General features: G+C 40.5%; 2 protein-coding genes across 8 annotated transcripts in view; both read left to right on the top strand.

The window, feature by feature from the left end:
• Window positions 1–15,256, top strand: part of LOC129171669 (voltage-dependent T-type calcium channel subunit alpha-1H-like) — a 110,577-nt gene extending 95,321 nt beyond the window's left edge. For 3 of the 6 annotated variants that reach the window (XM_054760554.1, XM_054760555.1, XM_054760557.1), the window contains exons 30-38: window positions 7–140; window positions 1,035–1,105; window positions 1,879–1,957; window positions 3,114–3,235; window positions 5,140–5,298; window positions 5,462–5,602; window positions 6,820–6,991; window positions 9,413–9,570; window positions 9,643–15,256. In XM_054760554.1, coding sequence (XP_054616529.1) covers window positions 7–140; window positions 1,035–1,105; window positions 1,879–1,957; window positions 3,114–3,235; window positions 5,140–5,298; window positions 5,462–5,602; window positions 6,820–6,991; window positions 9,413–9,570; window positions 9,643–10,959 — 2,353 coding nt within the window. In that variant the 3' untranslated portion in view covers window positions 10,960–15,256. The other 3 variants (XM_054760556.1, XM_054760559.1, XM_054760558.1) reach the window with 3 other exon arrangements.
• Window positions 15,257–19,110: 3,854 nt separating this feature from the next.
• On the top strand, window positions 19,111–23,706 carry LOC129171409 (serotonin N-acetyltransferase-like). 2 transcript variants are annotated; one of them, XM_054760028.1, is made up of 5 exons: window positions 19,139–19,217; window positions 20,025–20,113; window positions 20,544–20,763; window positions 22,279–22,433; window positions 22,528–23,706. In XM_054760028.1, the coding sequence occupies exons 1-5, from the start codon at window positions 19,154–19,156 to the stop codon at window positions 22,894–22,896; spliced, it is 897 nt and encodes a 298-aa protein (XP_054616003.1). In that variant the 5' UTR covers window positions 19,139–19,153; the 3' UTR covers window positions 22,897–23,706. The 2 variants fall into 2 exon arrangements, with proteins under 2 accessions (XP_054616004.1, XP_054616003.1); XM_054760029.1 differs by lacking the exon at window positions 20,025–20,113 and having other exon boundaries at window positions 19,111–19,217.
• The last annotated feature ends 2,311 nt before the right edge of the window (window positions 23,707–26,017 follow it).

The raw sequence follows: 26,017 nt of genomic DNA, 5'->3' as shown, positions 1-26,017 counted from the left end.
TCTTAGGTGGAACCAGCTGGATATAGCTATCGTGGCGTTGTCCATCATGGGCATCATTCTGGAGGAGCTGAAAATGAGTGCAGCTCTTCCCATAAATCCCACCATCATCCGAATTATGAGAGTGCTCAGGATTGCAAGAGGTAGGCACACACATACGGTAGATTAGCGTCATTGGTATACTTTTGATCACAGCTGCAAAATAACCCAAAATGGAGCCAAAAAAAAGTTGCAAGTGCCAGCATTTTGATAAAGAAGGTGAGAAACACTTATAAGAATATAAGAAATAACTCATGGCAACACACATACAAGGTGGTGTCCGTGTTGTTCTCGGTGCCACATCGTGTCTTTGTTATCAATCATGTCTTCAGTGAAGGTAACAGTAACCTTAAATGTTCTTTTATCCCTTTCATTTGTCATTAATATGCATTTAGAATTATTTTATGCATGTAAATCTGAAAATGTGTTTTGTGGTAACATGTTTGAAACTTGTGGCGTAACTGTGTTAGTTAGCAAAGAACTACAGAGTCAACCGCTGATGACATCATAGACGAGCAACTAAGCTGACTTCCTGTTGCTGTTTCCATGTAGTAGCAAGCTGCTAACAAGGATGTTTTGTTATGAAAATACAATAACAAAACAGTTGCACTCATGCAGTGTACTAATTACACACCAAGACACGTCATATTGTACGCTAACCAAAAAAAGTCCACTAAACCGATGCAAAATTTTGTTTGACCTTCACCAAAAAAGACACTAACCGGGGCGTACACTAGCTGAGAATCTACTGAACTCTATTTGACAAAAGTACTGGGACACACCTAGTGGGTATTACTTAATCTAGGTTGGGTTAGACCCTTATGGACAATTCTATGCGTCGCTCTCAGGACCTCTCTCAGGTCCAACATGAGAGACCTCACAAATATTATTTTGGATGATTCCACAACCAAGACTGACAAGCAAATTGGCCAAAAGACATCACTGACCTGGATGCATGAAGTTCACTGTCAATGCAACTTCTCGCGTCCTGCCTGCAGTACTGAAACTCCTGAAGATGGCCACAGGCATGAGATCTCTGCTGGACACCGTCATGCAAGCGCTGCCACAGGTAAGCACAAGCTGGTTTTCATGATCTTCTGCAACATAAAACTCGTCATTCCAAATTTTTCACTGATGATTGGTTTGGTCCATGGGCTTCCATTTAAATAACGCTGCCCTAGCATCCTTTAGAACCTTGCAAAAGATGGTGTAAAAGACTGGGGCGAGGGGCTTTAGGTGGTAGAGTGGTTGTCTCCCAATCTGAAGGTTGCTGGTTCAATCGTCTGTATCCTTGGGCAAGATCCTGAACCCCCAGTTGCTCCTGATGCTGCGTCATTGGTAGGCAAATGTGGTAACAGTGTCAAAGCGCTTTGAGTACCTTAAAGGTAGAAAAGCACTATAGAACTGAAAGACCATGTACCATCAAAGAAGACCATGGGATATTGCAGATTAAAAAGATGTTAAAATGGTAATAGGTAGGATAATCACTAAATATTTGCATAAAATAGTCAAGGCTTGTGTCTGGTTTTCCTTTATATTGATAGAGAAAATTTGCACGAGTCTTTATTCTAGCCCTGCCACCTCGCTACAATACCATAAGAGCATGACAAAGTCAAATACTTCACCCCACTTGTACTTTTATATGACATATTCCACTTTATTTTTGGGGGGGGATTTATCATTTTATGACAGCAGTAAAGGTAAATACTGTATGCTGTATATATGATATATGCTACAATTTCCATGAGTTTAAGCTTGTGTCTTGATGCATATATCATAATTAATCATCACAAGCCTTTTAACAAAGCACATTTACTCTTTTGCTGTGCATTTTACTTCCAGGTGGGAAATCTTGGTCTCCTCTTCATGCTGCTCTTCTTCATCTACGCCGCACTGGGAGTGGAGCTCTTTGGCAAGCTCGGTATGTCAAACCCACGACAGGAAACACATCTGTCTTTTCCAATTTACCTCTGTGACACGCTTTAAATGAGGTACATGTTTCAAACAGGAAACAATCTAATGTGTTTGTTACATTTATTTCCAAATTGCTTCCTCGGGAGCCCATCTCCACCAAGCACATGCTATCAGACAAAACAGAGAATTGGCAACATGGGTAGAGAAGAATGGTTCTTTTTTTGTCACCATATAAAAGAGATGGATATTTTGTTTATGTCAAGCTCGTGCTTCTACCCTTTAAATGCTATTTTATGGCTAACAGCTGACTGTAAACTCTAGATACATTTAGTGGAGAACGTAGTGGTAAGGGTCAGTAGATGTCACTTTAAATTTGCCTCCACAGTCAGGTTTACTGTGAAGCAATAAAGTTTAGTAGTAAAGCTAATAAAAAGCTCTGTTGGTTCGTGTCATTTGGGGCTTGCATGGCCATTAAGACAAAAAAGCTAAATGTATTGTAACACGCACAGGGCGCACAATAGTTCTATCTGCACTTATGAAATACAAGAGCTGTGTCATTTTTTATATTATTAATTATATGTATTTATTTAATCTTGTGTGTATTGAATAAACATTTGACACATGATACACTCCTGATCAAAATTTTAAGACCAGTTACATTTTACAAAAAACACATTCTTGCAATTTTTCAACTCGTCTTAAAATTTGGATCAGGAGTATGTATTTTTCTTTTCAACTAGATTGTGTTCAATGTCTAAATGTCAACTTAAACAGCAAAACTGAATCAAAATGTTTGTTTTCCATCAGGTTGCTGCATACACAAAAAGATCAGTGGAATTTTGAACAAAATGTGATTTGTAGCTGCATGTTGAGCTGACAATATTCACAAGACGCTAGCTCATAAGTTCAAGTTGGCTATATTCAAACTTTTAAATGACACCAAGCCCATGAAACAGGAAAGCCTGTGATCCGTATGACTCAGCAGATGACTGAATGTGAATAATATGATTGAATTTGCCATTAACAGCATAATACATGTGTTATTTCAGGATATACTATGTATACAGTATGTCAGTGTATGCCCTGTATATGGTGTATGTTGTTCACTTTGTGCCGTGTTTTTGTTTACATAATGAATGAATGTACCCTTGTGTGTTGATTAGAGTGTAATGACAACAACCCCTGTGAGGGCCTGAGTCGTCACGCTACCTTTGAAAATTTCGGGATGGCCTTCCTCACACTGTTTCGAGTGTCCACTGGAGACAACTGGAATGGGATTATGAAAGTATGAACACACACAAACACTCACACACACACACTTTCGTGCACACTCACATGTTAGAAATGACCTCCAAAACCAATTATGGAGTAATAAAGGACTGAGCACGACGAGCACTTTCACATCTTGACTTTTACATTTCAAAAGTAGTAATTCAGGATGTTATCATCTCAGACAAAGTGGATAGACAATGCTATTAAAGGCAAGGACGATCTGAAGAAATGATGTCAAGCTTTTGCTCAAATGAGGTATAATCCAAGCTACTGCAGAAGTTGATATTTCCACTGAAGAAAGGTTGAGATGCATAAATTAGCACGAAAGCAAGCTGGTGATAGGGGAAGGTATTTAGTAGAAAAAGTCATTCAAATACCGTGTGAGTGAAAATCCTACAGGCACGCTGTAATGATATTCTTTTTTGTAGAGAGACTATAGACATCCACATTCACATACTGTTGCTGTCTGGGTTGTTTCAGTGCAAAAATGTTTCAAAGTCATCGTTATAGCACGGTAATGGTAACATCATTTAACCTTTTCTGTTCAATGTATAGCTGTCGGGATGTTCCAGCGGGACAAATCACAGACAGAGAACATAAACTGTTACTGAAGACAGAGTCAGGTCGACTTAACTTTATTTACACAACACCTTCAACACAAGGCAGTCACTCCTGTCAGTGTTTTACAGCCCATCAGGAGTCAACAAATATAAAAGGAGACAATTAAGAATGAACAGAAAGCAGAACTGCTGGTGTAATAATTCTACCGTGCAAGAGTGTGGATGTGATACGCAGATAAGAATGAACAACCATGAGCAGCCATGCACATGCACACATCCTCACACCACGCGTCAAAAATGGCGAGTACAGTAATGCCTCGTTTACCACGTTTAATTGGTTCCGTAATGAGTGAATTTCCGTGAAGTAGGGTTCCTTATTGATTAATAAAATATTTTTGTAGTCACAGCATAGAAAACCTGACCTTCTAAATACAGTTTTTGAGATTATTAAAGCCCTCTAGACATGAAATAGCACTCCTATAGTCACCTTTTTACCCAATAAGAGCAAATAAGCCATTTAAGACATAAATAACACTTGTGTGCTCATGTGTGTTGCTGTAAATGTGTTCCGGTGATAGGGGAGCTGAGTGGGGGGAGGACAGGAAGTGACGTCTGGGGTTTAGTGTTGAGTTTTAGCTTGGCATGGATTACGACCACAACAGTAGCCCGTGTTAGGGATGATTGTGCCTGATGTGAGATAATTCAAACCACCCAACATTACAGTAACATTACTGACGCCTAGTAACCAGTGTAGAATACTACATGTCATCACAATATCTTTCAATGTATCTTCTTTTAGTTCATTTAGCCATTATGCTAAAAAAAAATAATACAGGAAAAAGATATGTAAAATTTGCTTTATTGTGATTTTTTTTCTTATAAAAGGCCATATTCAACCACAAAACAGGGATTTTTTTTTTACATTAATATATTTTGAAAAACTGTGGTAGAATGAAGTCGCGCAAAGTGGTGAGGGTTGACTGCATTGCTAAAACAAAGCCATGGTAATGGTAGACATCTGCCAAAAATAAAAAATGTTGAAACATATTATTTTTATCTCATCAAACTTCTCAGAAGAATTTTGGTCCAAGGTAATAGAATACTAAAGTCATACTAAAGACATCAGAAAAACTCTTGGCTGAAGTATGACTCAGAAGATATTTAAAAGAAATGTCATGCCTGCCATGCCTGCCATGCCTGCGCCTTTAGTCTTCAGTCTAGTTTATGGGATAAATAAACCCCAGCTGGGATCTAAAATCACTTGCAGGCTTGTGTGACACTGAGATATCAAAAGTGAAAATAAGTTTTTGTTCAAATAACACGTTCTTTTCATGCTCGTCTGCATTTAATTCCTCAGGACACACTGCGAGAGTGTCATCCAGAGGACCGCCACTGTTTCTCCTACCTGCCTTGGGTCTCTCCTATTTACTTTGTCACCTTTGTGCTCATGGCCCAGTTTGTACTGGTTAATGTGGTGGTGGCCGTGCTGATGAAACATCTAGAAGAAAGCAACAAGGTACAGCAAGAATATGGCTTGTAAAGTCCCAAACACATTACATTAGCACATCAATGGACATGAGTGGTCTCACAGCAGCCTTTGTCACTCCTGGCATTCATGGCTTTGGGCTTTTTGATTTACGCACACTTATCAGTAAATAAAAACATGTTTACTTTTACAGGAGGCTAAAGAGGATGCGGAAATGGATGCAGAAATTGCCATGGAAATGGCTATGGAGAAGCAACGTAGATTGAGCACCACTTCCAGCAACAGCTCCGAGGCGGGGACCTTTGTTGGGCCATGTCCACAATCACCTGTCCAGGTAGGGGCCATTTCTTATCTGTCACTGTCTGCCAAGTATTTGGCATAACGTAAAGCACGTTTTTGGCACGCTTGTTGTGGATTATCCACAAGTAATCCACCATGTCGGAAAAAACAAGTCAGTTAGTTAGTCAGTTTAGATAAGGGTGTCCAAAGTGTGGGTTGGGGGCCTTTTGCGGCCTGCTGCTGTTTATTTATTGGCCCGTGACGCGTTGTAAAAATGGAATTTAACAAGAAAACCAAAAAAACAACATACAAATGGAAAGCTCAGCAGTGATTTTATCAGAATAAAGTCAAAATATGAAGAGAAAAAAGTGGTAATAACATAGTAATGTTTTGATTTTTTTAAATAGGTTTGGTTATATTATTATGAGAATAAAGTCAAAATATTCTGGGAATAAAGTAAAAATTCAGAGAAGAAAGTTGGAAAATTAAAAAAAATAACAACAATAGCAGAAGTGGGAAAAAAGTTCTAATTTTATGAGAATAAAGTCTAAATATTGAGAGGAAACTTTATTAAACTTTATTCTCAGAAGTAAAAAAGTCGCAATTTTTTAAGAATAAACATATAATGAGGAAAAATAATTTTTAGTAGTATAGAGCTGAAATATTAAAGAAAAAATACTTTATTATATTATAATGTTATTATAATATTATGGTAATAAAGACAAAATATTATGGGAATAAAAAATAAAATTGTTTCAAATTAAAAATAAAAAAACAGCAAAAATTGGAAAAAAAAAGAGCAAAGATAAAAGTTCATACTAAGAATACATTTTTTACCTATTTCACAAAGTTGTGATGCAGTTATGTAGAAATGTGCATAAATTATCCTGTTCAGCGTCGTGAGGGAGCTGGAGCCTATCCCAGTATACTTTTTGTTTACACACTGGACTGGTCACCATTCACACTCACATTCACACCAATGGACATTTTAGAATCACTATTTAACCTAGTGTGCAAATTTTTAAACTGTTGTGAGAAACTGGAGTACCAAGCAAACTCCACACACAGAGATTTGAGTCGAGATTCAAGACCAGAACTCTTGACTGTGAGAAAGAAGTGCCAACCACTGTTTCCAAAACATCTGCTGGCATATAACTGTCTTTAAAAAAGTGAGGTTTAGATTGAGCAAGTGTATCTAATGTTGCGTCTCCTGAATGCAGTTGAAATAGAACGTGACCGTATTGAGAGTGTGGTCTCTTTCTCCCCCTGGAGGAGGAAAGGGTGCGGTGCAGTGAGGAGGATGACCAGCAGGCATCTGAGAAGATGTCTGTATCCAGGATGCACTCTCTGCCCAATGACAGCTACATGTTCCGACCTGTGCGGCCCGCCAGTGCTCCTTACCCTCTGGAGGAAGTGGATGTTAGTGCTCACGACCAGCATTCAGGTATTACACTCGTGTGTTTTTTTTCTGTGATACGAGATAAGAATATGTTTATATATCCTAAGTTAGGATGTCTGGTGTTGTGGTTTGATCTGAGTCGTTAAAAGCCCACTAATGCTGCCCTGATTAAAATGAATGAAATGAATGAAAATGAATTCATGTGTCTTCTACCATCAAATATTGCACATTACTGTGATATAACATGAATGTCTTTCAGTCCAATTGCATCATCACTGCCCTTTCACACTGACAAGTACTGTATTTATCTGCAGTCTAATGGCATATTGTGGCCAGGCTGAGGGCAGGCCCAGCTCTGTCCCAAGGTACTCGCTGCAGTAGATGAGCTGCTCCATGTGAATCTGTGCAATCTTCACGCAGGCTCATCTGCTCAGCTGTGGAATGACTAACTAATCTATTAGAATGGACTTCTTAGCCAAGCTGCAAAGTCACTTAACCATACATGTTCAATGTAAAAATAATCATTGAGGATGCAAACTTTAGTGGATTGTAAATCGAGTGACTTTACAGCTTGGACCAAAACTAGCAATTCAAAATGAACATTCTTTTACTATGACTTTGCTTGGTTGTTGTTCTCTTTTTTTTACATGTTTGACTTTTTTGCATATGATCTTGTAGCAATACTAGGATGACCCTGGTTACATGCCTTTTTATCTGGTTGTGTATGTACTCACAGGCCACAACATTAGGGATATCTGCGCTGTTATGGCCTTGCTGGGCTTCGGACGGAATAAACACATACAAAAAGAACACATGACAACATGACAACACATACAAAAACAAATAGTGCCTTACAGTATACTTTGTAGCAAAGGAATATAACCTGTGAGTTAGTATTATTCGACACTTTAGTGGCTTGCTGCAGTACAGCTAATGAGTCTGTAAACACTGAGAAAGGCTCATTTTTATTTGTATTTTTTAACCACGTGGCCCTCACAGTGTCTGCTGAGAAAAATTCATTGTCATTGAGTAGCCCCGGTTTATCACGGTTGATTTGTTCCAAACCCGACTGTGATAAGTGAATTTACGCAAAGTAGGATTCCTTATTTATTAATGGAATATTTTTTTAGTTAGCGCATAGAAAAACCTGTTTACAACCTTCTAAATACAGTTTTTAAAATGATCAGAGCCCTCTTGACATGAAATAACATTCCTATTGTCACCCTTACACTTGTATTACCAAATATAGTAAACATAATAACAACATTTCAGACAAATTTAAGACATAAATAAAACTCATGCCCTAAATATATGCTGGTACTAGGAGAGCATGAGTGGAGGGTGGACAGGAAGTGATGTTGGAGGTTCAGAGTTGCATTTTAGTTTAGTGTGGGTTACGGTAGTAACTACGGTAACTCATGTTAGGGATTATTATGCCACTTGTGAGATCATTCAAACCTGCCATAAAAGCTTGTTGTTCCGGCGATCGAGTCTGGCGCTTGTGTGTCTGACACCTCGTGACCATTGTAGAATTCTACATATAATCACAACATCTTTCAATGCGTCTTCTGAATGCCTTATTTTTGTGTTTTAGTTCATTGAGCCATTTTATGCTTGAAAATGCTTCATTTAGATCAACATATGCTTAAGTATGCATATTTTTACTAGTAATAGGTCACATTCAACTACAAAACAGCATGGTTTATTAATTAATATATTTTGGAAAAACCGTGGTAGTCTGACCTTGAAAGTCGAAGTGCGAAGTGGCTTGAACTCCTTTGTCGCATTGAATTTTGTGTCTCCGATCAAAATGTGCCTCTAAGTCATGTATCAATACGTGTAAGTAAAAGCTCATATCAAACTCAAATGTTTGTTTACAGCAAAAATAATGGAGTTGGCCTCACTGTGCTAATACTTCTGGAATCCGTCTCGGACAGTATCAATCAAAACGGAGCATTATTATCTTTGCTCTCTTTCATTATTATGTGTGGATGTACCCATTGTTGTGGCCGCTGAGTGTTGATTCCCTGTGGCAAACTATTTGTTTTGATTCACTGGACGCACATTGAATTCATATGAAAGTGCAGGTGTAACCAGGATCTAATGCTAGGAGTAATACTGTCAGCAGTGCTGCTACCGATTGGATGCACGGTCTCCAGGCCATCGTGTACCTATCTGATGCCAGAAGTAGTAGCTGCATTAAAACTGATGCTCTTGTCTAAAAACGCTCATTCAGCATTTCCTTTCTGCATTGAGAACACTTTATTTTGAAAGCGTATTTGACGAGTTAATCACTACAATCCAGATATTCTTTCAAAGCAAAGTGTTAAAATAGGTTTTTCAATGTACTTATCCTAACTGACAGGAATTTGCTAATGGGTTTTCTGGCATGTGCATGTATTCAGATCGACATTTGGTGCTTTTTATGGCTTTTGACCTTCCAAACATGCGACATCTCACCTTCAGGCTCGCTGACATCAGTCCGCTCCCAGCCGTGTGAGAGTCGTGCTCTGCTGCAGGTCCCCGACGTTTCCCCCGTTCACCCGCAGCTTCTTCCTTCCGTCAACATGCCCCGCATTGCCCCGCCCACACCCGGCCCCTCTCCTCGGGCCCTGCGTAGACAGGTGAGCGACGCCCACATGTATTCGCATTTTCACTCGCCTGACAGCCGTCTGAGTCTGACCTCCATCTCGCAGGTGGCTGTTAAAGTGGATTCTGTGGAAGTCCAGAGTTGTGAGCAACACGAGAGGCCTGTTCACCTGCCACCGCCATCCCCTTCCTCACTTCCTCCTCTTAATTCCTCGCCTTCTTCCCTGCCTCTTCCCTCTCCCGCCTCCCCCTCAGCTCGCTCCCTCCCACCCTGCTCCCCTTGTCCGTTTCCACTCCCTTCCCTTTCTCCTTCTCCTCTCCCTGCTTTACACTCCTCCCCCGCTTCCCTCCCGCCTCCGTCATCCTCCCCCTCGCTGCTCCTCCCGCCACCTCGCTCCCCACGCCACCTCTTGCGCACCGGCAGCCTCCACAGGCCGAGACCACCCTCCTCTGCCTCCCTCTTTGACCCAACAGACGAGGAGGTGTGTCACATCACCAGCCTGGCCCGCCAGAGACAGCGTGCCGAAGCGAAAGACAGAGAGGACACCAGAGGAAAGGCGGTTCGTAGCCACTCCCTTTCCCCTTATGCTGACTCCACCTCTTCGCCTCCTCCCCCTATATCACCCAGGTCCTCCTCAAGGAGCCTGCTCGGGGCAGAGCTGAAGGACCGGGACTTTAGGAAGGGCTTTAGCGTTGGTACCCAGCACAAGCTGTCATTGTTGTCTGCTGGTTACTCTGACGAGCATCGGCGCCACTCCATTGAGGTGTGCCTCCCGCAAGATGGCAGCACCAGTGATGACCCACACTTCAAAGTCGATCTCCACAAAGAGAAGGGCAGTTTCCCTATGAGGGTGCAGTCAGTTGGAGGTGGACACCGAAAGAAGAAGACAAGCCCTCCCTGCATATCCATCCACCCCCCTTCAGAGAGGGAGCACCCACCCTCGCCCCCTAAACTGGCTGACTGCAGCATGATGCTGAGACGGAGGACGCCATCTTATGACTTAAGTGCACACACACAGGAGAGCTTTGCGGACACACACACGCACTCGCCAGTGCACAGAGTGCTCGTACCGCTGCAAACCCACTCGCTGACACCCTCTCCGACATCCACACCCACACACACACACACTCCTCCATACCCATCAACACCCACGCACCCACCCATCCCAATCAGCCCAAATATCTTCATCCAGCCACACGCGCCTCTCCTCCCCGCGCCTTTCTCGCAGACGCGCCCCCTCTCACCAGCCGCGAGGCACGCCTCTCTCACAAGGGAATGCATCCCCCTCCCCCAGTTCACCTTTGACCAACCACAGTCCAGATACCTATCAGACAATGATTCCGCAACGTGCGCTTCTCCGTTTGACAGCAGACTGGGAAGCGGTGCTGGATTCAGCGCAAAGAACCGGAGAACCGCCCAGTGAACATCAGGAACAGGAAGTGAATTCAGTGGTCCCAAAATCACCCAGACCGGAGTTGATGCTGAACTCAGGAGTGTTGAGTTTTCTGGTAGACGGCTTCTTTTGCTTTTATGAAGTTTGAGGATCGCTGACCCCAGACAAACAGACATTGGTACCATCCAAGCCCACAACCACAGTGGATCCGTTGTCTGAATCCAAATCCGCTGAGGCGGCACCAAACAGTTTCCAACGTCCACGCTGTGTGTTTGGGACTCACCAGGACTAAAGCCACCTAACTCTGTAGCCAAAGTTTTTTTGACACACCGTCTGCACCCACGCAAGCCAATCAGGAAGCAGCGTCTGGCTGACAACCTCTGACCTTTCCAGGAAGTGGTGAATGAAGTGCAAGCGTGGGGCGGGATTGTGGGATATGCAACTTCAGGTTTTCTACAGAAGTTCTGCTTACCCCCTCCTCTGCTCCTTGATCACATTGATCCGAGCAGGTTTGCGTGCGTGCGTGAACGAGTGAGCGTTTCTACGTTTTCCTACGTCTACTGTTGTTGTCTGTCGCTGTGGAAGTCGGACGTGTTTTTCTTACACCTGCAGTGACAGCGAGGGGGAGCAGGACGGAGCTGTAGTGTATGTTTCTCTGTGTGTCTGTGCAGTGTAAATAAAGGAAAATACTTTATTTGGTGAGATTAAAATAGCTCTATCCATATGCACATATTTTTATAGAGATCTAAAAAATGTTTTTTGCACACAGATTTCAATTTCACCTTGTTTTTCCTCGGTTGTCCTCTTGTGAATGTACATTTCCTTTCAAAACCCAGAGAGGCAGAGGAGTGACGGAGATCAGCTCTCCTCACACACGGAGCAGAGGATTGGATTTTATTTTTCTATTTTAAAGAAGAAAGAAACTGATGTGTGTGATGTGTCACTGTAGTTTTGTCTCAAACTATGTATTTGGTGTCTTGATTACACTACACAGCAGTGGGCTCAGCGATGCAAACCAAATGATCGTGTTCGATTGTATTAGGACGCCAAGGACTTGAATGCAGAGTCCATGTTCTCCACTAATACGGCGGAACCTCTAAAGTGGAAAACAAAACGCTCTGGGATGCTTATCAAGCTCCGATTTCCCCACAGGAAGTAAATAAATAGAAATAGAAATAATCAGCTCTCACCAACAAAAAACGTTAATAACTCATTCACCCCCTTCAGTAGCGGCCATTTTAGACGATTTTGACCGATTTTTCAAGGCACAATATTGTGTTCTATGGCTATATAAACATGGAACGTACCAAAAGAAAGATTAGACTCTCATCTTTCATCAGAAAAAAAAGGTTTGTTTCTACCTTTTTCCGTTCTTTAGTAATCAGCAGTAGAACATAGGTACGTTTCAGGAAAATATCAGTTTCCGACTAAAAAAGGCTTTTTGTGAAAAGACAAATGTTTTTCTTTTGTGACAGCTCAAATATGTAAACAACTATACCAACATAAACGACACTAAAAAGGGTTGTTTTCCATCAAAATAACAGTTTATTTACAAATACAACACCATGAACTATTTACTATTTACAACTGTGTGTGTGCACGCGCGTGTGTGTGCGTGTGCAGGTGTTAGAATTTCCCTACAATGCGTTTCCCTACAATGGGACTAATAATTATTTGAAAACAACATTTTTAACAAAAGTGAATGATTTTCTTACTAAACTGTACTAAACTTCGATGACAAGTAAATAGAGTTGACTTTCTATCGAGTGCACTTTTGGTTCTTCGTTATTATCCTCGAACCTTTTGCACAGGTCTCACTAAAAATAAAACATGTGCAGTTCAAGTTTCACCCTGCAGCTTGTTTTTAATTGGCCCTCTGCATATTGTAGAAATAAAATAAATGATTTGTGATATTATTATATATACTGTTTACTATATATTGCACCAATTGGCTTTGTGAGCTACACCTCAAAGCTAAGATGTTGTTGTGTTCAGAAAGCTTAGCATATATTGACATACACTGGATTCGTTTGAGCATTTTTCATGTACAAAATGTATCAACGTGACCCCCTGCGTCCTTCGATCTTTCCTTTATGTCTGCTTTAGAAGTTCTACCGTATGTTTTCTCTCAATGTCTTTCAAGCGCACTCATTTGGACCACAGACCCTTGCAAATATACAAAATGTTTATTACGGTTCCTCTCAAAATAGTTGAGCTCAAATTTAGATCCACCACATTTGGTGAGATTTCACCTTCCTTTTTTATTTTTTATTTTTTTTGCATAAGCAACATACTATATGCAGGTACTACTGCATAACATTCCCTTGTGCGGTAACTATGTTCTTCGTGACAGGGAAGTCCTATGTGTGCCGTCCTCGTCCAAGCCTGAGCGTATGAACATGACGTGTGTGCATCACTGAGCCTCTGCTGGATCAGGTGTGACACCTCTTAAGTGTTTCTGTACATCTAAAGACAAGCAAACTAGCTTACTTACTAGATATGTGTAGCCAGAGTGCAATAATATTACTATATACATGTGGAAAATATAGTATTCCACACTACAACCACACTCCTATGTTCATACATGCTGTAGGAACTAAAACATAAACATGTTTTGACGTGAGGATTGACATTATTTGATAGACTCCTCGCCTCCTGCATGCAGAGTGGCTGGCAGCAGCGTAACGTACCGTGCATTTCTCTGAATGCTCAGACTCAACTACTAATTGTTTTATTGGAAGCAGAGAGAGCGACTCAGTTGGACGTTTATCTTCCATTTTTTTCATGTAATTTTCATAAAGGCAACATATGAGCGTAACGAAGCACCTATGGCTCTCTCTAGAATTGGGATTTTGTATTCGACAACAGATGTATTGTTTGTTTACCTGAAAAAGGCTCACTCACTTGAAAAAGAGACTCATAGAGCCGCGGTGGTAACAATCCAATCCTTGCTTTACTTTTTGGACAATTCCCTGCGAAACTGGTGTGACAAAAGGTGCTAAAATTAGCCTGTGGGAGCCCAAATGTATGAGAAACGTAAACCACACATGCTGAACTATTTGAAATGTTGTAACAATGATACCTCAGGTGTAAGAAACGTTCATTTCTGAGATGAGCAGCGCAACGGAGTGTGTCTGCCTAAAGCAGTGCTTCTCAAATGGTGATGTGCTGGGAGTGAGTCTATATTACATCCTATTTTCTATTATTATCTCTACTATATTGGGTAATTTGAGTGTAAAGGTGACTATAGGGGTGTTATCCATGTCTAGAGGGCTCTGATTGTGTTGAAAACCGGTGTTTGGACGGTCATAAATAGGTTTTCTATGCTTCAACTACGAAAATATTCCATTTGTAAATAAGGAATCCTACTTTGCGGAAATTCACTTATCACAGTCGGGTCTGGTTAAGGGTGAAAAGGGTGTGGAAGCATGCAGGACAACTCCACAAGCATGCAGAACAACCTTAGAGTAGCGGCAGACTAGCTAAGAAAACAGAGATTTGAACACTTTGACTTCCACGTGTAATACGTAAACCAGAGATGCCCATTTGCGGGTCGCGACTCATTCTTTTATTGGCTCGTGGCACATTGTTGAATAAAATAAACTGCAAAAACAGAAAAATAGAACAAAAGCACACAAACTAATGAGAAAAAGCTGAAATGTTGATGCTAATTGATAATAACACACAAGATGTCTTTAAATGTGGAACATATGTTTAGCCAATTTTTAGCCGTGGCCAAGAATGCCAATTATACCAAAATGTGTGACTCAACCTGCGCAGCAATCCGCATAGTTTATCCTCATTTTACAACATCACAATCCAACTTCGCTAGGTAGAATCTGGACTGGACGCTGAACATAACATTCAAGCATGTGCAGGTGACTGACTCGGAGTACTGGAAGCGTCAATAACGACAGCAGAATAAACTACCGGGCAGAGACACTGAAGATTTGGCACATTTTCATGCGGATGATGCGCGCGTCATCTGTTGTGTCGCTCATTGCGCCAATGCACGTTCCTTACAAATGATGTATCGCGTAAAAGGGAAACATGGTACAGGCTTTCCATCGGTGTACAGTTCAGCGACAAGAAGCATGACTACAAGTGAGAAATAATCAGTTCCACATAGTTTGTATGTTGTTGTTATTGGCTGGAGGACATAACAATTACAAGTTCAGTTAAAAACCACATTTGTCATCATTTCCAGTCCTAATAATTATCTTCCACACTGCTATCATGATACAAAGTGCAGGTTAACGTGTTTGACCTCGACTCCCCTTTACATTGTGCTTTTTTGAAACATTGGTTTATAAAGCGCATGTGTGTGTATCGGAAATGAAGTGAAAAAGATGCTGCTGCTGATCAATGGATTCTGAGTACGGACCTGTCTTTCTTTTTGTTTCCACGTCCTCCCCTTGCACAGCTTGTGCTTTACGGGAGGTTTGAGGTCGTTCCAATAAAGCCTTTGTCTCGTTTTTTGTGGGCTCGGTGCAATCGAGCCTCCTCTACATTTTGCCATAAGCGACTTTTTCGTTTAATAGCGTGACTGCAACATTGTTGTTACGATTTACAGATCTTTGGATCTCACTCTTTAACTCCTGTTTTTGAGGAAGCGGTTTTGAACTATTGCATGTTCTCATTTAGGGGGAAAAAAAAAACTTTGGGGAAAGAAATATCTGGATGTTTTAGAGATTTTAATATTTGCATTTTCAACTGTTTCCATTTGTAGATTGACTACCTAATTGCACTGGGCTCTGATTAATTGGTATGTGCTACAATACTGATTAAAAAAGACCCCGTTCTTTATTGTCCAACGCAATACTGGGTGGTTATTTGCTGTGTGAGGACACGCTCCTCTTTATACTGGTTTATAGCAAGAGATGGAAACCCTGTTGGTTCTGTTTTGTTCAGAATCGACTTTCTTTAATCGTTAAGGTGGACGTTTTCTTCACTTTAGCTTTTTCCTCCTAATGCTCTCAACATGTTAGAAGTTTGCCGTTGGTCAGACTGATTACCTGATACAGTATATATTTGATGTAGGAGTAGCCTCGGCCCTCATGCTCTGTAAAAGCCTTTTAATACGTTCTTATTCTCCGACTCAGCCTCAGAGTGAAGCTGATTCCTAAAAACTCTGCTAACCTGACTGGGACTCGTCAGTAGAGTCCTGTCTTTCTCTCCCCCAATTCAACTCCTATAGTGATTGGCCCAGGCATCCTTTACCCCCCCAGGCCTTACAATGAGGGGAGCAGGTGTCTTCAGAAGGTCTGCAATAACATTAGGAGGAGGTAGTACTCTCCATGTTGTATCTTTGATGATTATTGTGTGATGGCCTCACTGTCCTGGAAGATGTTTTCCCTGTCAATTAAAGAAAAAAAAATACATTTTTTAAATTATTTCAAAGAAACATGTGTCTTGTTTGTTTATCCCGATGGTGTTTCATATAATATTATGTTTTAGGTTGTGTATGTGTCAACCACACACATTATCACTGTCACTGGTATGAAATCTTCTATTTCATTTTCATTGAGTCCAATTCGAAAGTGCAATTTGTCTTGAATACCGGAGCTGTACAGGCTCATTCTAACACTAATAATAATAACATTTCATGCACAACTGAGCGGATTTCAATCAACAATTTGCTTATGATTAGATTTGCAGTTTTGCAATTGGTGTAACACTTTAATGCAATATATATTTATTTTTATTTTTTTAATAATTTTGTTAATTGAAATAAAAATATATTATATAAAATATAAATAGAAAGAAAATCAACCAAAACTAAATGAATAAGAATTTTTAAAGAATACAGGAGCAATAAACTGTGCTCCTGTACTTTAGCTATTTTTAGTGTCAGAAACAAGAAGTCTTTTAAAATTGCAGCACGCGCATATGTAACCATAACGATGTTAAATATGCTGTTGTCATTGTTATTAGTAGTGGTAGTTGTAATCGCAGTATTTTAGTAGTACATTATAGTACAGTAGTAACATAAATTGGTGCAATTACCCCCACCCCCGTGGCTCCACTGTACTTTGTGGAGCTGGTAAGTTCCTGCCTTGACCACTAGGTGACAGTATTGGGTCGTCAAATGAGGTATCGGGAGAAACCAAGTCTTTCATGTAAGATTAGGCCATGGGAAATACTTCTTTATTAACTATGTTTAATATGTTATTGTTATTATTATTATTAGTAGTAGTAGTAGTAGTAGTTGTAGCAATATTTTAGTAGTACATTTTAGTACTGCAGTAATATAAATTGCAATTACCTCCACCCGATGGCGCCACTGTATAGCTGGTAAGTTCCCGATCTGACCACTAGATGGCGGTATTGGGTCATCAAACGAGGTATCTGTAGACACCAAGTCTAAAATAAGTATAAGAATAGACCATGGCGATGTTCGTGGCATTGTTAGAGGTCCTACGGAGCGCAAAGATCACGATGACAGAAATGCTGAGCTAAATGTCTGCAGCATACGCCTCATGTTATCAGATGTTGTGTTTTGGCGATTATTTTTTAACTGTCAATAGTCAAGCATGCATCGCCGGAAGCAAATGAAATTACTTGCAAATAATGGCGATAATAAAACACCCTATGTGTGTATAATCAAGAACATTGCTTCTGATGTGATGTGTACACCACTGTTGACATTAAGCAGAGCCAAATTCAGAGGCTGACGTCAGCAGCAGCCATTATCAAAGAATCTTTCTTTGGCTTAAGCGCTCTTTGAAGCGTGACTTTAAAAGATTAGCCCATACTGTAGGTGTCTGCTTGCTTATCTATTCTTCACACATCGCCTTTCCAACTCACAGAACAGAAAAGTTGAAAAAAAATTGGTGGAAGGGCCCCTCTTACCACTTTTGTAGAATATCAACACATGAGAAAAGTAATACAAATATATTAATAATAATAATAATAACGGATTAGATTTTATATTGCGCTTTTCAAGGCACCCAAAGCGTTTCACAATGAAGTGAACCCATTATTCACTACATCCGTAGTCACAGCTGCCCTGGTGTAATCTGACAGAAACGTGGCTGCCAGTTCTCGCCTACAGCCTCTCCGACCACCACCAAACATTCATTCACATTCATACACCAGTTTGGGCAGCACTGGAGGCAAGGTGGGTGAAGTGTCTTGCCAAGGGACACAATGACAGTGGCCATTTATGCAAATTTGAGGGTGAAGAGTGCAGTTGTAGAAACAGTGGCAATTGTTGAAGAAAACATTTTGCTTCCGTGGTAAGAGGTTACCACTTAAAGTATGTCAAAAATCAACGCCTCCAAAAAGTGGCAATTTTTGCGTTCTTTGGGTTCTGCCAGGCAGCGCAGGGCCTCCAATGAAGGTGCGGGAGGTTTCCACATGAAAGTGCAGTTCAAGCAGTTTGAAAAAAATTATTTGTGTAAGGGTTCCCCCTTAACACCTTTGCCGAAAATCAACACATGGAAAAAGTGGCAATTTCTGCCATTTCTGGGCGATCCTGGGAGCCACCTTGAGGGTTTGGGAGGTTACCCCACCAGTGCAAGTGAAAACAGTGGCAATTGTTGAAGAAAATCTACCACTTACAGTATGTCGAAAATCAACACTCGGAAAAAGTGCAATTTTTTTGCCTTCTTCGGGTCTTGCCGGGACCCCCAGTGAGGGTATGGGAGGTTTCCCCCACCTCCTGGAGCAGAAGAGTGCACTTGAAGTGAGTTGAAGAATAACATTCTGCGTAAGGGTTTCCACTTACCACTTTTGTCACAAATCAACACCTCAAAAAAGAGGCAATTCTAGCCTTCCTTGGGTCCGACCAGGACCTCCGATGAAGGTGTGGTGTGTGTTTTTTCCATGCCTGTGCAGTGACAGCTTGCATTGGGTGAACAAGGCCAACAAGGCTGTTTTCCGCCTTTGTAGGAAGCGTCAGACATGTACTTCTGTTGCCCTGTTGTGTTGCAAGCAATTGTCGCAATCACACCCGCTGACATTGGAACACTTCCAATTATCTGATTCTACACCCCCCTTTTCAAAGAGCTGCCAATCAATTGGAGCGACTCAGACTCTTTCCGACTGATTGGCTGCTCCTCTGTCACCGCATTGTTTATTTTCTGTTTCTACATGCAACATGCATGTCCTGTCCCAAAGGAGATAACGTGCCTGTTAATGCGCAGAGTTGTGGAAACAACTTCTGTAATCCTGCATCATGTGACTCATAGTAATAATCACTCCGTAATGACAAGAGACGTGCATGTGTGGAGGCGGAGTCAGAAGAGGTAGAAGTGGTCCACCCGAGGAGACTTCACACTTAACAAGTAAGTACCCGTTACCCCTGTTTTCATTTTGTGGATATTTGCACAATTCAACACGCCCGAAAAGGAGTAGGAAGAAGCTGAGCTTACTTAATCCTGATAATTAATTCACACCATATTTTTCACATGTTGACACTTATAGTATTTTGTTTGCTTGCGTTTTGCCATTTCAATTTTGCTCACTTCCTGTGTAAAGTACAGTCTAGTCTTCAGTAAGCAAAAAAAAAAAAACGACAATATATAGCTTGTACAGTGTTAAAAATTCATTTTAAAATTACAATTAAATAATAATGTAATAAAATATAATATTAAAATGTAACAATCGATTTAATAAAATAAATAATTGAATACAAATAATTCAATAGGAATTCATTGTGATAATAAATGGAAATAAACAAGTGGGGACATTAAATAACACTGGAATGTATTTGCTTAATATTGTTGAATTTGGCACTAGCTTCTCTGCCTCAGCAATGCCACCTCAGTTTTGTTGTTGATGAACTTCATGATGACGACAGGTGTGGCGTTGTTATTCCTGTCAGACACTGAAATGCATGCATGGACGTTGTTGACGTCCACCTCCATCCCATTTGATTTGCGGAAAGTTTACCACCTGTTGCTCTGATATCTTCTTCTCCTCCTCTGTGATGAAACCTGCTCGTAATGTGGAGCCCCGTCACAATCACGTTGTTCATGTGCGTGGACTGTTCCAAATCAGTCATTCACGTCATTTGCAATAAAATGCGATTCTGTCCATGGTTTTGCTTCTTTAAGGTGTCATTCATCACGTCCTTAATGTGTTTTGTTTAGTACCTCATGTCGTTCAACGTCGTCATTACTTTCCAGAGACGACGTGGTTTTCCAAGTCCTCCTCTGCATTTTCTGTGGAAGATCATCATGTGAGATGCAATGTCGTGTTCAAATCACATCGAACACGTTCACACGCTCATATTTCTGTTAACTCTCAATGAGACCTTAATGAATAAAATTGGGTCCCGCCCATGTATAGGTTATATTGTGTTCCCGTGCCACTCCAAGTCGCTTAAATTGCGTTTCAAACTATAACAGCTGATGTTAGTGGCATGTGTAGCCCTATAGTGGTGGATGTGAGTGGATTTTAATGAATATGCTGGAGAAGGAAAATGGTGATTATGTGCAAAGACAAAAACCCAAATGGAGTCCATATGGGTACAAAAAAATGATGGGCTTCAGCAAAGGGCCACAATCAGCTGAGTTATTGAACCTGGTGTCAAATATTCAAATGCAAATGAGATGGTGACTCACAACTGTCCATTAAAAAGGCAACCAGTGTGTGCTCCGTCCATGCAGGGCCCAGCACAGGAGCTCCTGCAGAAGGGCGTTTGGAAGGGGGGCCAACGAGTGTTCAAGTGTGTGATGTCCGTAGTGGACGCTCAGCCCTTCATCAAACCAATGCAGTCACCTCCCTCAGTGTCACCTGGCATCCAGAGGAGACACACACTTCCTGCGAGTGAGGTCAGACCCCTCAACACACAGGATGCCATCAGCGTGTTTGAGATCGAGCGAGAAGGTAAGACTCTTGGGTTTTAATTGCATCATTATACTGTTGGTTGTAATTAATCAAGAAACCCAGGTTGTACGTTAAAATGATTGGAAATTGAACAGTTCAGCATCAGTATTTTTTAGGACTGTAGGACCTTTTTCCAAAAGGGTTTAATCATTACAATTCAATCTATAACAATCAGTGTATTTTTTGTCTTATTACCTCTTTTTGATGATTGGCTGGGAAAAGTCACATGGTTCCCCTGCCTTATCCAAAGGCATCCATGTCGACTTCAAGTTGAATACGGTCCCCATAATTGGCGATTAACTAGCTTGTTCAGGGATAAGAAACTACAAATGTGCCATTCAACAATGGATTTGTTCTTATACGATTATATCTGTCCACTTTTTTCTTTAATTCGCTGTTGAATTGTTACGCTTCATGTTCGTTTATGCCTAAATTGCAGCCGTGGACCAGCCGGCCGCAATTAGCATAGGTAACCGCCTTCCAATGCCTTATAAGGGCATGAGTGCACTAAACAATGGCGTTAATGTTAGGCGGCGTTAGAAGCATGCTAATTAGAAACAGCAGTTCAAAACAATTATGCACACAATAACGCCTCATGATTTTTTAAATAAATGTTCTAAGAACAATCGGTGGAAAAGATCCATTATTTAGTAACTTTTAGAAATTTGGCTTCACAGTTCCTTAAATTATTATCATTAAATTATTATTAATTATTAAAATTATTATTAATTATTAATACTAATTATTAATACTTTCTTCCAGCCAATTAGTGGTGATAAGGAAAACATTGTAATTAAATATAATAAAACATAAAGTACCATAAAAGCATAAAATTAAATCTAAATATAATGATAATAATATTTTTTTTAAACGTTGAAAATGTTTAAGTTCTACACTAAATGTTTTGGTTACTTTGATGAATAATATGCTCCTTTACATTCATGAACGCCTCTTCTACTGCTACTTTAACATGGTTACTTAAGGATAATCATGAAAAATGAGCTGAATTATCACATATAACTACAATTATATGTTATTATAAAGAAATACATAGAATATTTTTATAAACTGTACATATGAAAGAAATGCATCTAACGTGGTTATAATATTTTTAGTATAACATAATAATAATATGTTTTTGTTGATGCCTTTCCAAACACCATACATACAATAAAATAATCCCTGTAGTAATAATATAATTATAATGATTATGCATATATTTACTACATAAAAAAAAAGTTTTGTGTGCTACAGTATTTTCTAATATAAAAAAGCGTCAGGAGTTTTAAATTTCCAATATGTGAGTCAATAATTGCTGTCGAAAACAGTAAAAAGTCATTTCTTACTGTTTATAAATGACTTACAAAGAATTGATCTGTGTATATTTATGTATAAACAATATAGTGTGCCCTTATATAATATAATGGAATATAATGGAATCAATGTACTCCAGTGGGTGTTGTTCATTGTGTGTTACTGTTGTGTGTGTGTTTGTGTGTGTGTGTGTATTCTTAGCCTTCATCTCAGTGTCAGGCGAGTGTCCCCTCCACCTGGATGAAGTGCGCCACTTCCTCACTCTGTGTCCAGAACTTTCAATGGGTTGGTTTGAGGAGGGCCGGCTGGTGGCTTTCATCATCGGCTCCCTGTGGGACGGCGACCGCCTCACCACTGTGAGTCATCTGTGGATGGGTAGAACCTACCAACCCTTTAGTCGCACTTTTTAGGTGTATCACATACAGTATATGACATATCCTGTATCCATAGGAGGCCCTGACCCTCCACAAGCCCCGCGGCTCCACGGTCCACATCCACGTGCTGGCGGTCCATTGCACCTTCAGGCAGCAGGGCAAAGGTCCCATCCTGATGTGGCGCTACCTGCAGTACCTGCGCTGCCTGCCCAATGTGCGGCGAGCCGTGCTCATGTGCGAGGACTTCCTGGTGCCCTTCTACCGCAAGTCGGGCTTCAAGGTGCTGGGCCGCTGCGCCATCACCGTGGGCAGCCTGACCTTCAAGGAGATGTGGTACCCTATCAGCGGCCATGCCTACATGAGACGTAACAGCGAGGCCATCCGCTTCCCCAACACCCCTTTGACTGTACCGCTGGCCAAGACTGATGAAAACATGGACGTATGATGTCATCAGATGATATGATACTGATTGATTTCTGTTTAACAGGAGCATTGTAGCCCTTTCACGCAGTATTTGTCGTTGTCTTTCTGTAATCGCGCACTTATCAACTGTACGAAATAAAACACGAGATCAGGGTGTCGTTCTTCATTAGGTACACTTTCCCACTCATAGTTGGGTTTCCAAAGTGGGGCCTGGGGTCCATTTGCTGCCCACAGCTTGTTTTTTTTAATTGGCCTGCGGCACATTCTAAAAATGCAAGTATACAAGAAAACAGCAGCAAAAAATTGAAAAACGAGTGAAAAAAGTAAATGTAGCAAGAAAATGTTGAAAATGTTGATACTCGTCACACTAATAATGTTTTTTCGTAGCATATCTACGTTGGGTTGGTTTTTAGCCTGTTAATATATTTGAAAATATCAAAAACGACCCACACGTCCTTTTAATTTTTAGGTAGCTAGTTTATAGATAGATATTCTGGTATTAGTTCAAGGGAAAGTGTACATCATGTTCTCTCAGTAGACTATTGTATTATCAGTTATGAGTAAGTGAAGCAGCACTGATGGAGTGTTTCATTTGTGCGAGCCATAAGCCGTCTTGTGCGTCAGTGAGCAGGCTTTAGCCTCTCAATCACAGCTCCTTAGCACTTGGAGGATTTACAAGAAGATCTGTCCCCACTAGATCACTAAATAATTAAAGCAGTACCTACAGTATGTTCTAGTTTTCACATTGGAGTTTATTCATGCTATTTGGTTGCCCTTGTTGTTGTGTCACAACTCCAATAAAATGTACTCTTTTGGAGATGAGAATGACGCATCACACGCCTGGTGTAATTACTATTAATGCTCTGACAGTGTGACGTTGTGCAGTTGAATCAATACCCTTCTTTCAGGGTTGATCACAGCTTTTTTATACTGTTCTCTTGGATGAATAGAATCACATTAAGGAGGAGCTGCTAATTGTCAACCCTTGAGGACGCTTCTTGCTCTTGAATGTAGCTTTAATAGTTCACCTCACATCCCAACAGCATTAAGGTTCGGATCATAAAGTATGTTGTGTGTGTGTGTTGTTGTGTGTTGAGGTGTGTTGCCTTTACCTTGAGTGGACAACTGAAGCAAATTACCAAATGAAAGTACAGGGAGAAGGTCATTGTGTTGCAAGTCTCAAGTAAGTCTCAAGTCTTAAATCTCAAATCTCGAGTCAAGTCTCAAGTATAGACGTGCAAGTCCAAGTCACTGCCCAAGCCAAGACAAGACAGGTCGAGTCAAATCCAAATTCCTAGGGTTGAAATTCCCCAGTCCTTACCACATTCGTTGTTTGATCTTAAACCTGATCGGAAAATATGTTGTCTTGCTGGAAATTGCATAACAGCGATCACGTTAGTTGAATACTTTCAATGAGGACACATTTTACTCGGCATATTCACTGACAATCTCAAGTATTTTAAAGCCATCAGACCTACTGTAGTCAAGTTGCAAGTGTTTGATGATTTTGTTGAGTCCAAAAGTCATCAGAATTGTGACCGAGTCGAGTCCGCACCTCAGCCATGAACTCTTCAGTAACACTGCAATTGTTTCCTCCTGCAGTTTTAGCAGTTTAGCGCCAATGCAAACAGGCTGAGGTACTTTTAAAGTGTACGCATCCTCTTCTATAATTACATTTTACCATCCGTTTTTTTCACTACGAAAGCCAACTATGTTGTGGACTGGAATTTTGGAACGGTTCCAATGTTGTTTCATAATAGTTGTCATGAAGCGTACTCTATCTTCAACCTGCCACACTCTATTCGGTACACCTACACTACCTAATACTACACACATACAGAAATAGTCCTGGTCAGACATGTTATTCATTACATATTTATTATTGCGGTTGCAGAGGTGTGGCTACTAACACTACTACTAAAACGCTGTTATTCTTATGGCTTCATGCTGGATGACACCCCCTTTAGGGAGCAGACACAGAGACAGGCTGGTGTGTAATAATCCCAAATAATCTGCCAGACAGACATCTGAGGGGCCAGATTTCTTTGTCTGACGGTAGAAATGTATGATCAAATGTAAAAACCGTAAATTAAGTAACAAACGTACAAAATGTTGTTTATTTAGGACACAAGCCTCATTCCTGTAGAGTTTGACCTTGTAAACCTTAACACAGCGCATGAGTCACATCCCATCTGTATCCTTAATCCATCACCTCAAAGCGCATGACTCATCGGGGTTAACGAGCATCGGCTATTAAGTACGGTGCATTTTGCCATCAGGTGCACTTTCTAAAAGAGTACCTGTACGCCTGTTTGTTGAACTGATGCATGTCACGAGCACTACACGCATTGTATCAGCTCAAACCTCATCCAACCGGTTGTGCCCGGAGACTCGTTCCACAGACTGACTGGCACCAACAACCACGCCAATAATCAGATAAGGTTTTACAAACCAAACAAATCCAAAAATGATATGTAGATGATTTTCCTTTTGTGGATGAACTCATCACACAGTACATGTGCTACATGAACCCCCTGTTTGCTCCTGAAATGCTGCTTTTGTCCACTGCAAGTGACAAGTGGTTCACAGCCTTATTTCAAATTCAAACCCTCCACAAGAATAAAAGCTGTTGCGCAGTGGCAAGCACATCCCGGGCTTTGCAACGATATGTCATTTGTTGGGGTTTGTCCACTGAAATAGAAGATCAGTCTTCCCTAAATGGCTGCCAGATCGACCAGCACGTTTTATGGGCACAAGTCGTGTAAATTATTACATTACAATTATTACATATACAATTTTTGACATTCATTTTTATTTATTTATTTTTTTACTTAAAATTTTAAAATAGTTTTTAAATTATTATTTTTTTTTATTCACTCATCACATATATAATATATTAAAAAAATACACATTTCTGGGTTTCTTGAGGTTAATGCTAACGGTGCATTCCATAAAACTGGGAAGTCAGAAATGTCCAACTCCAATATACTTTATTATTATAATACTGTTGCTATCTATGTGAAATATTTTTTGTTAAAATACTGCCTCCAAAAAAGCACAGCCAGCAGCTTTCAATATAGTGGCTGTAATACGCTGTAATGTTAGACAACACGCTTATAAAGTGTGGAGCTTTGAGCCTTGAG

The sequence above is a fragment of the Dunckerocampus dactyliophorus genome, chromosome 18 (genome assembly GCF_027744805.1).
Source record: "Dunckerocampus dactyliophorus isolate RoL2022-P2 chromosome 18, RoL_Ddac_1.1, whole genome shotgun sequence".
In the NCBI taxonomy this organism is placed as follows: domain Eukaryota; kingdom Metazoa; phylum Chordata; class Actinopteri; order Syngnathiformes; family Syngnathidae; genus Dunckerocampus; species Dunckerocampus dactyliophorus.
This window is presented reverse-complemented; position numbering and strand designations above follow the sequence as displayed.

What these genes read in the sequence shown, in the direction of transcription:
- LOC129171409 (XM_054760028.1), top strand. Translation starts at nt 19,154, where the DNA reads ATGTGTGGAGGCGGAGTCAGAAGAGGTAGAAGTGGTCCACCCGAGGAG. An exon ending in GGAGACTTCACACTTAACAA is followed by an intron (nt 19,218 to 20,024) that starts GTAAGTACCCGT and finishes TGTTTTGTTTAG; the next exon opens with TACCTCATGTCGTTCAACGT. An exon ending in ACGGCGACCGCCTCACCACT is followed by an intron (nt 22,434 to 22,527) that starts GTGAGTCATCTG and finishes CTGTATCCATAG; the next exon opens with GAGGCCCTGACCCTCCACAA.